The sequence below is a fragment of the Crocuta crocuta genome, unplaced genomic scaffold (assembly GCF_008692635.1).
Source record: "Crocuta crocuta isolate KB4526 unplaced genomic scaffold, BGI_CrCroc_1.0 scaffold110, whole genome shotgun sequence".
Classification (NCBI taxonomy): Eukaryota; Metazoa; Chordata; class Mammalia; order Carnivora; family Hyaenidae; genus Crocuta; species Crocuta crocuta.
In genome coordinates, this window is record NW_027527386.1 from 1,849,791 (window position 1) to 1,860,745 (window position 10,955).

The window sequence follows — 10,955 nt, forward strand, 5'->3', positions numbered from 1 at the left end:
ATGTCCCTGGTCCCCACCCCCCAAATGCCAGAGCACCTCACTCTCCTCAAAGCTGAAAAAGCCTTTGCTAAAGCATCAAGGGCGTGGCTGGAACATTCACTCAGTCACTCTGTGAGCATTTATGCAGCACCAACCGTGTCTCAGGCCCTGGGGACACTGAAAAGACCAAAAGAGACCCGTCCCTGCCTTCTGGGGGATTCCAGCCTTCTAGAAGCAGGCCACCGCGACAATAGCAAAATAATTTGGGGGGCACCCCGCTGGCTCAGTCGGTAAAGCAAGGGACTCTTGATCCTGGGGTCATGAGTTCGAGCCCCACCCTGGGTGTAGAGATTACTTACCAACAAAATCTTTTAAAAATCAATAAATATATTAAATAGATGGTGATAAAGGTGGTATAGTCTGAGGCAGACTGATCGGCGAAGGGGTCTGGAACATCCCATGTTTTGTATACAATGTTCAGACAAGTGTAAAAAGCCATCAAGATTCATTGTTGCAGGAGTCTGTGGTTATGTTAAAACCCAGCAAACTGTACACTTTGAAAGGGTACACTCTATCCTACGTGAATTGTATCTCCATTAAAACAACAACAACCACACACACATACACACACACACACACACACACAACACACACCTCTAGTCTTTCTCCAAAGATCCATAAATGGTCAAGGAGCGGCTGAAAAGCTTCTCCACACCGCTGGCCACTAGGAAAACCACGACTTCACCTACTCCGCCCCCCGCGGCCACCTCCGGGCTGGGATGGCTGCTGTCAAACCAACGGACACAGAGCAAGTGTCAGCAAGGGTGTGGCGACACCGCAGCGCGCGGACAGCTGCCGGGAAAGCCGGGTTTCCGCAGACACGCAGACTCACACGTGACCCAGCAATTCCGCTCCCGGGCGTCTGCCCAAAGGACCCCAGAGCACACGTCCCCCCAGAAGCTTGCACGCGCCTGTGCACGGCCAGAGTCCACCCAAGCGTCGGTCAGCGGGGGAAGGGCCAAACAGTGTCCACCGCGCACGCGCACGTCCCTCAGGTGCGTCCGCCGCGCACGCGCACGTCCCTCAGGTGCATCCGCCGCGCACGCGCATATCCCTCAGCCGCGAGCAGCAGCGAGGCGCCCCCACCCGCCGCCCCGCGGAAGGACCCTGAACACACGACGCTCAGGGAGGGAACCAGACACGGGAGGCCACGCGGGTGTGAGTCCACGTGCGTGACACGTCCAGCACAGGCTCCTTCACGGAGGGGAAGGGGCTACGGGGACTGAAGAAGGGGGAGGGGGTGGGGGTGATGGGGACAGGCTTCATTTTGGGGAGACGGAATATTCTGGAAGGTGAACACTTTAGTGAATTTTATGATAGGTGGGTTACGTCTCCTTAAGCCGAACACTTACTAAATATATACATAAAGTGTATATACTTTACATCTCTGTGCCCCTTCCTGTATACATTTTATGCCTCGTTTTTTAAATGTTTTTTTTTTTTGTTTGGTTTTATGTCTTTATTTTGAGAGATGGAGACTGAGTGGGGGAGGGGCAGAGAGAGAGGGAGACACAGAATCCGAAGCAGCTCCAGGCTCTGGGCTGTCAGCACAGAGCCCGACGCGGGGCTCGAACCCACGAACCGTGAGATCATGACCTGAGCCAAAGTCGGACGCTTAACCGGCGGAGCCCCCCCAGGCGCCCCTCATTTTTTAAATGTTAAATAAATTTATAAGGATTAAAAATCAGGATTTGGCCCATATGGCGGTACAAACAAACAGAAGGAATGCACAAGCTGAGATTTGTAAATCGCGCCCACCTTGCCGGGCATATGGGGGCGCCCACTGATACATGGTTGATCAGGGAGAATTCCCTCTTCGAGGGGCGCCTGGGGGGCTCCGTCGGTTAAGCATCCAACTCTTGGTTTGGAAAAGGAAACAATGAATAAAATAAAGGAAATCATCTATGTTATTACCTTGCTCAGTGGGTTGAGCATCCGACTTCGACTCAGGTCATGATCTCACAGTTCCTGAGTTCAAGCCCCACGTCGGGCTCTGTGCTGACAGCTCAGAGCCTGGAGCTGATTCAGATTCTATGTCTCCCTCTCTCTCTGACCCTCCCCTGCTCATGCTGTCTTCCTCTCGCTCAGAAATAAATGAATCCTTAAAAAAATTTTTAAAAAGAGAGAGAAAAAAATTAAAAATACAACTACCCTACGACCCAGCAACCACACTGCTAGGTATTTATCCAGGGGATACAGGTGCGCTGGTTCGAAGGGGCGCACGCACCCCAGTGTTCACAGCAGCGCTATCGACGAAGAGCCACAGGACGGGAAGAGCCCAGATGCCCAGCGATGGATGAATGGATGAAGGAGAGGTGGTGTGTACATACAATGGAATATTACTCGGCAGTGAAAAAGCATTTGCAACAACGTGGATGGAACTGGAAGGTATCACGCTAAGCGAAATGAGTGAGTCAGAGAACGACAAATATCATAGGACTTCACTCATATGAGGACTTTAAGATACAAAACAGATGAACATAAGGGAAGGGAAGCAAAAAATAAGATAAAAACAGGGAGGGGGAGGGGCGCCTGGGTGGCTTAGTCGGTTAAGCGTCCAACTTTNCAGGGAGGGGGACAAAAGAGGCTCTTAAATACAGAGAACAAACTGGGGGTTACTGGAGGGGCTGTGGGGGGCTAACTGGGCGAGGGGCACTGAGGAGGACACTTGCGATGAGCCCTGGGGGTTAACTGGAGGGAATGAATCACTGGGATCTACTCCGGAAACCATGATTATGCTGTATGCTGACTAAGGTGGATGTAAATAAATATATATAGAGAGAGAGAGGCACCCACCTTTCTCTCAGTTTACCCCAGGGCTGCATTTTGGGACCAGTCCCTCAATATTAAAACTGTGCAGGGGCGCCTGGGTGGCTCAGTCAGTGGAGCGACTGACTCTTGATTTCAGCTCAGGTCATGACCCCAGGGTGGTGGGATCGAGCCCCATACCCGGCTCTTTGCTGAGCTAAAGATCCTCCCTCTCCCTCTGCCTCTCTCCCCGGCTCCAGCTCTCGCCCTCTCTCTCTCACAAAAATTATTTTTAGGGGCACCGGGTGGCGCAGTCGATGAAGCCTCCAACTCTTGATCTCAGCTCAGGTCCTGATCTCACAGTTTGGTTGTTCGAGCCCCGCATCCGGCTCTGTGCTCATGGTGCAGAGCCTGCTTGGGATTCTGTCTCTCTCCTCTCTCTGTCCCTCCCCCACTTAAGTTCTCTCACTCTCGCTCTCTCGCTCTCAAAAGAAATAAGCTTAAAAAAAAATTTTTAAGTTAAAAAGAAAATAAAACTGTGCAAAACCCCACTCAGTGGTTTATGTTTTAAGCAGAACATTAGGAAGCTGTGGGGGCCCGGGGCTGCCGCAGGCACGTGGCTGGATGCCCGGTGCCTCTGGTCCCTGCCCCCCAATCCCAGAACATCCTGTTTTCATCACACGCGAGAAGAAAGCCTTCCAAATTTCCAAAATGGCCCCTAAGAGGCATCTCCTTCGCCGGAAGGAGGAGACACCAGAAACCAGCGAGCGCAAACAGGATAATTTCAGAGCGAGATAAGGGCCAAGGGGGGGCGGAGACAGCCAGGGACAGCAGGTGACCCTGGCCAGGGTGGTCAGGAAAGCCTCTCTTGAGGTGGAGCTGCCGGAGCTGGGACCTGGAAGGACAAGGTCTGGGGGAAAGGTGAGCCAGGCAGCGGAAACAGCTGGTGCAAAGGCCCTGGGGCAGCACTGTGCCTGATGTGTTAGAGGAGCAGCGAGGAGAGTGAAGGCCAGCGTCCAGGTCCTTCCGCAGCCCGGACACCTCCGCGCTGGGACTCCAGACAGGCCCCTGCCCCTGCTGCGCCAGACAGGCGCAGCTTTCCTATCTATGAAATGGGTGTCTAGGTACAGAGTCCTTGGCTCTGTTGACCTTTGCCCTGCCCCCACATTCTTCCCCAGAACCCTAGAGCCCAGTCCTCCCCTGCTAAGCCCGCTTTGTCTTTTGGACCCCAAACTTTGTCCTGGTCCTCAGTTTGGACACTCCAAATGCCCTACAAGCTGACCACGGCCGCTGACCTTGAACCTATGGGCTGCCCTAGCCTCCTTTACCTGGAGAGGCAGAGGCCAGGGGCAGAGCCTCCCCGGACAGGTCGAGGGCACACCCCATTCCCCCCGGGGACCCCATTCTCTCTAATCCCCTCAGTTCCCAAACGCAGGAGCCCGGCCAGCCTCTCCCCCGTTCCAGCCACGACCCCGTCCACCAGTGTCCCCGTCGCTCAGCCGGCTCCGGCCTCACCCATCTCACTGTCCCCGCATGTGCGGTGCCCCTGGGGTGGGGGGTAGGGGGCGCGCTCAGCAGAGAGGACCCCCTGCTCCCAGAGGCTCTCCCCGACATCGCAAACCATCCACTTCCTGGTCTCCCCCATCTCACCCCGTTTATTCGTGACCGTTCGTCACACCTGCCTATTGACTCCTGGCTTAGGCGTCCTCGCCAGGCTTGAGGCCAAGGCAGGAAATGTCCGGGTGGGGTCCAAGCACCGGGCCAGGCAGGCCAGTGGATCCTCAGCTCACGACTATCCGATGACTAATCGATTACTGAACGTAAACCGAGGCACAGATAACGCTCGTGGGAAATGATGCCGAAAAGCCGCCCAGGCCCTGTTAGGTGGGGGGCCCCGGGCAGTGGGGGTGGGGGGGCTTCTGGCCCTCCCCCTTCCAGCCTGAGCTCACTGCAGCCCACCCGCACATTCCCAGGACACGGGCCCACTAGGGTGGCCCCTCAGCCCACACGTTTCTGGTTCTGCGCCCTGGGCCTGGGGAGGATGGGGATCNTCACCTCCCATTCGACCCGTGAAAAATTCTTAACTGCCAGCTTTCCAGAAAAGAATGCAGTTCACACCTGTTTATCCCGCTACGAAGGATGTGCGCCCCGTGATTTGCAAACACAGAAAAAAGTACACTCCCGTCCATTCTCACAAAATCCGTGCGACGGGTTTCGCCAAACTATGGATGTGATTGGCAAACGCGTGCCGTTCTGGCACGGATGGCATCCGACAGCTGCCTTTACGCGAACAAGCCGGACAAACGTGAAACGGGGAATGAGACTCCGGCGCCCGTCCGCAAGGAGAGCAACTTCCCGGCAGAATCCAACCGCAGTTTTTTGGTTAGAGGGTTGCTATTTACAAGGACACAGCTGCACATGTGACACTTTCTTAAGTTTAATTTTCCTTATTGATATTTTCTTCATCACTGTCTTGAGTTGGAGCAGGAGGTGGCAAACCATGGCCCCCTGCCTGTTTTTGTAAATAAAGTTTTATTGGCACACAGCACAGCCATTTGTTTCCATACTCTCCGTGGCTGTCTTCACGCCATCATGGCAGCCTCGAATAGATGGGACAGCGACTGTATGGCCTAAAAAGCCGAAAATATTTACTATTGGGCCCTTCGTAGAGAAAGTTTGCCAACCCTGGGTCTAGACAGCCAACAGGACAATAAACCACAGCCTGATTTGTGGTAGTGGCCTGTTTCCATGGTGTAAATGTTCCCACCCTGGCCAGTTGCAAGCTTCCAACTTGACGTCAGCAAATGTGGGAGCTGGGAAGAGACGCTCCCCTTTTCCCCCAAACACAAACGACAGCCAGACGTGGCTTCAAAGGTACGGATTATAGTAAAGTATTGGAGAATAATTAGAAAGTTACGATTTATTACTATTTAGGACTTTCATTTTTTATAAGTTTTATCAACATGCGATTCACATCCCATAAAATTTGCCGTTCGTTTAATTTTTTTTAAGTTTATTATTTTTTTTTAGTAATCTCTACCTCCAAGGTAGAGCTCAGACTCACGACCTCAAGATCAAGAGTCACACGCTCTACCGACTGAGCCAGCCAGGTGCCTCCAAATGTGCCCTTTTAGGGGCGCCTGGGGGGCTCAGTCGGTTAAGAGTCTGACTTCGGCTCAGGTCATGATCTCATGGTTTGTGAGTTCGAGCCCCACATCGGGCTCTGTGCTGACAGCTCAGAGCCTGGAACCTGCTTTGGAGTCTATGTCTCCCTCTTCTCTGCCCCTCCCCTGTTCATACTCTGTCTCTGTCTCTCAATAATAAATAAACATTAAAAATTAAAACAACGAAAACAAAAAACAAATGTTTTAATTTAAAGTGTACAGTGAGGGACACCTGGGTGGTTCTAAGCCACCACTTCTTGATTTCAGCTCAGGTGGCGATCTCACAGTCCGTGGGACGGAGCCTCACATCGGGCTCTGCAATGACAGTGTGGAGCCTGCCTGGGGTTCTCTGTCTTCCCCTCTCTCTGCCCCTCCCCCGCTCATGCTGTGTTTTTGTCTCAAAAATAAATAAGCATTAAAAAAAGAAAAGAAAAGAATCAGGGGAGGGGCAGGGAGAGACCGAGAACCCCAAGCAGGCTCTGCACTGTCACCGCAGAGCCCGACATGGGGCTCCGTCCCACCACCTGTGAGACTTTGACCCGAGTCAAAGTCAGAGGCCTAACCAACTAAGCCACCCAAGCACTCTCTCCCCTGTCTCTCTCTCTTTCTCTCTCTCTCACTCAAAATAAACTTAAAGTGTAAAACTCAGCTGTTTTTTTATATATTCATAGAGTTGTAGAACCCTCATCACTAATTCCAGAACATTCTATCACCCCAAAAGAAACCCCATCACCAGTCACCCCCGGCCGCTCCCCCAGCCCCCGCCCCCACGAGCCCCTTCCCGCCCGTGGAGGAGCCTGTTCTGGACGCGTCACGCACGTGGACTCACACCCCGCGTGGCCGCTCGTGTCGGGTTCCCGCCCTGAGTGTCGTGTGTTCGGGGTCCGTCCGCGGGGCGGCGGGTGTGGGCGCCTCGCTCCTTTTTATGGACAAATAATATGCTCNCCCCCCCCCCACTCCCGCGGCATGAATTCTTCATGCCCCGCACAAAGGGTGTCAATAATTGATGAGCCGGCTCAGCAGGGCCAGGCCGCTCCCCCTCCCTCCCCCAGCCCGGCTGCGGGCCCCGCGGGGGCTCAGGGGCCCCGGGCCTCTGTCCTCAGCAGCAAACGCCCCGCGGTCCTCGCTGCCACACGACCCCCGCTGCCAACACGAGGGACCTCACGCTTCGTGCGCCTTTTAGATGCGGCAAAAGGAAGAAGGGAATCTGCTTGTCTGAGGGGTCCGGGGGCACCCGTGGTTCTCAAACTGGGTTCTCAGAGCCCTCGGGTGGTGTCCCCAAGGGCGGGCAGGGCTTGGGCACCAAGCGCGAGTGTTGGGAGACCACAGCCCCCTCTGCAGGAAAGGCCAGGCCGGGGAAGGGGCTCAGGCCCAGCAGATGCTTAGCAGCAAGGGCACGAGGCTTCAGGGTCCTGTGGCAGGAATGTGGCCGCAGCCCCTCCTCCCGTCTCTGCAGCCTGAGCCCAGCGCCCTGCCTCCCAGGATCCTGCTCTCACAACTTCCCATCCGGCCTCCCTGCAGCAGCCACCGGGGGGCGCCCACGAGCACCTGGGTCAGGACCCAGTCCTCCGGCCTGGTGAAAGCCCAAATCCCCTCACTGCCCACAGGACCATGCGGGACCCGCCCCCGCCTCCATCCCCTCTCTGCTTCCCCTCCTCTCTCTTCCCCTCACTCTGTTCCAGTCTCCTGGGCCTCCTCACTATTCCTCCAAAACTCCAGGCCTGGGCCTGCCCCAGGGCCTTTGCATGGGCTGTGTCCTCTGACCGGAATGCCCTTCCCACCAGGTCGCCACATAACTGTTTTTTTCTTGTCACCCAGGCCTCAGCTCAAAAGTCACCGTGTCCCCAGGAGTCCTTCCCACACCCCCTACCTAAACTAACGTCCACATCCCATCCATCTGTCTCTCCATCTTCATGTGGTTACAATTAAACATGAGGATATTTCTGGATGAACACCCGGGTCTCCCGAGTCCAATCTGAGAGCCAAGTGAGGGAGGGCACCGGCTCGGCCTTGGGCAGTACTGGGTCCTCGGCACCCTGCACCAGCCTGTGGCTCACAGCAGGTGCTCAGAACCTGTTGAATGAATAAATGACCTCCCAATACCAGAGAGGCATAAAGGCCAAGAGCTCATACAAGGGCCTCACTGTCCAGCCAGGGAAACTGAGGCCCACAGAGAGACAAGAGACAGCCCAAGGTCCCATAGTAGTGCAGCAGGAGCCCCCCTAGAAGGGGGCTCTCCTGGGTAAATGCTCCCCAACTTCCACCAACCCATTGGACAGAAGTGGAAACTGAGCGCTGGAGAACGGGGCCTCAGAAGATCCCAGGCGCCGAGCCAGAGGGGCTCCCAGGAAAGCTCGGGTGGGGGGGGCCCAGGGGAGGTGCCCCTGTACCTGGCCTGGCCATCTCTAGGACACCCACCTCTAAGTCTCTAACCCCTGGGGCTGCACTGGGACAATCCTCAGTCATTATTCAGCATCTGCCTCTGGGTGGGGACATTGCGGCCACAGCGGCGGGAGCTGTGTCCTCAGCCTCCCTCTCCTGGCCCCATGGGACAGGCAGGGGCGCCGGAGCCTCTGAAACCCACCACGTCAGATCCCAGAGCAACCGAAAGGCCCCTCTCCTCCCCAGGCCTCAGATGAGGAAACCGGCTCAGAGGGGCATCTGACCTGCCCAAGGCCACACAGCAGGAGGAGAAACCATGGCCCCCCGATCTGCACCTGCCTGACTCATCTGTTGCTTACGAACCTCCCACCTTCGTCAAGCAGGGCTCAAGCCCCCCACGAGCATTCCCCCCCACCCCTGGGTTCTGGGCACTCACCCACCAGCAGCATCCACCAGGCCTGTCAAGTGGGAAAAGCACAGCCCAGGTGTTTGTGTGGCCGAGGCTTTGTTCCGGTTTCCATAGGTACAGCGTCCCTGGGCCGGCCCCTCTCCGCCCCTCCCAGCCGCCCAGCCCTTGCCTGGCAGTCCCTTGGCCCAGCCCATCTAGGCAACTTGTTATGTTTTAAAGTTGGTGCCCACAGACCTGGCAAGGCGAAGAAGGAACCGTCCGGGCAGAGGCCCCCGGGCCGGGCCACGTCTGGCGCGTGTTGGAGGAACGTGGGGGTTGGTATGGCTGGAGCAGAGCGAGTGAGCGAGGGGCAGAGAGGGAGGGCCAGGAGGAGACACCAAGGCCCACATTCCTGCCTCTTAATCCTGGAAGCAGCTCTCTCCCCCAGGGATCTATGGTCCTTCCCATTTCACAGACAGGAAACTGAGGCTCGGAGAACCCAACCACTTGTTTCTGACACCAAGGTGAGAGGCAGAGCAGGAATCTGTCTGATCCCAAGTTCTATTTTTTTTTTTTTAATTTTTTTTTTTAAATTTTTTTTTTTNCGACGCGGGGCTCGAACCCAAGAACCGCGAGATCATGACCTAAGCGAAAGTCGGACGCTCAACCGACTAAGCCACCCAGGCACCCCTGTCTGATCCCAAGGTCTAGACCCTACAACCACTGGGCTGAACTGCCCTCACCCCGCTGTGCCCCCCCCGCCCCCCCGCCGAGGCATTCAGCTCCCCAAGCTGGGCGTGGGTATGCTCAGGAAGCAACCTTGGAGGCCTGTTTACAGCTGGGACTGTCCGTCCTCCAGGAGAAACCCCCCAGGGTAGAGGAGGTGGTGATGCGTGCAGATCTGGGTCAGGTCACCTGCCAATCACCTTGGCAGCTATGGTCCCAGTTCACAGCTGACAAAACTGAGGCCAAAGCCTCAGGCCACAGAGGAGCTCCCAGGTGGCCAGTCTGGGTGGGCCCGGCCACGGCTCTTCCAGCTAGCTGCCTGCGCCAGCCAGAAGCCACACTCATGCCCATCGTCACACCTTTGGCCAGGCTGCCCACCACCAGAATGCCCTTCCGATTCTGGAATCTGGCCCCAGTGCCTGGCACCCTGCACTGGGAAAGGGGCAGAGTCCATCAGAGTCCCCATGGGGGTGAGGGGACGCCGGACTCAGAGCACAGCCCTGAGGAGGGGCTGGCAGGTGGGGAGGGCAAGTCACCCAGTCTGCCCCCCCCCACCCGCTACCCCCATACAGCAAAGGAAGAAATAGAGGCAGGGATACAGGCAGCAGGGGCAGGGGCATGGGCGCGAGACAGGGCGTCCAGATGGCCCCCGAGGTGGGGAGCGCCCCGGCATCGCTCGCTCACCTACTCTCCGGGGCCTGTCCGTCGGTCCGACCGTCGAGGCTCCGTACGGCCGCTTCCGAGGGGCCGTTGCGGCGGCCGCGGGACTCGCGCGGGAGGACTGAGGAGGGAAGGGACCGGCGGGGCGGGGCGGGGCGTTCNGGGCCGACAGTGAGGGCGGGCCGAGGGCGTAGGTTCAGCCAATGAAAGAGCGGGCGACGTACGAAGAGGCCAATGGGAGCAAGTCATCCAGAGGGGCGGGGTCTGGGGCGGGGCCAAACAGCTGCGGGGAGATTCCTCCGGAATCTTGAAATGGGCCGGATGCGGAGCGGGGCGGGGGCGAGTGAGCCAAAGAAAGGAGAGGAAGGAGATCCTGAGTCAAAAACCCTGAGAGACCCGGTGGGGAGGGGGCGAGGAGGAAAGACTGAGAGAGCCAAAGAGAAAAACAAACCAACTCTGGCCCTGGGCAAGCCCCTACCTCCCTCTGGGACTCACTTTACCCACCTGGGTAATTGGAATTTGGGCCGAAGCACGTTCTTAAAGTACGTCCCCGAGGAACCCTTTATATCAGAATCACCTGGGAGACCCTTTAAAAAAGTGTAGATTCCTGCAGCCCCAGACAGGCTGAATCTGACCCAAGGTTGAAGATAAATCTTCCTGGGCTCAGGTAGATTCTCAGGTGAGGTTTGGGGCAGTGGCTGGGTGGACGGAGCCTGGAAACCCCAGACCCAGCCTCGATTTCCGTGGGAATGAGCCGGCAAAGCCCACAGGAGCCCCGTGGCCGCCAGCGGGTAAGGTGGCCAGGCCAGCTGGGCCCCCCCCCCCCAGGAGGATGCAGCTGTGAGTCC

General features: G+C 56.7%; 1 protein-coding gene across 4 annotated transcripts in view; it reads right to left on the reverse strand.

Moving 5' to 3' along the window:
• The window catches only part of TNFAIP8L1 (TNF alpha induced protein 8 like 1), a 15,814-nt gene extending 5,586 nt beyond the window's left edge, over positions 1 to 10,228 (reverse strand). Inside the window, exons 1-2 of one of the 4 annotated variants that reach the window (XM_077752056.1) lie at positions 872 to 1,148; positions 634 to 762 (exon numbers count right to left, since the gene is read on the reverse strand). In XM_077752056.1, coding sequence (XP_077608182.1) covers positions 634 to 658 — 25 coding nt within the window. In that variant the 5' untranslated portion in view covers positions 659 to 762; positions 872 to 1,148. Of the gene's footprint in view, positions 1 to 633; positions 766 to 871; positions 1,149 to 9,647; positions 9,698 to 10,131 lie in introns of those variants that run through there. The other 3 variants (XM_077752049.1, XM_077752066.1, XM_077752083.1) reach the window with 3 other exon arrangements.
• Positions 10,229 to 10,955: the final 727 nt, after the last annotated feature.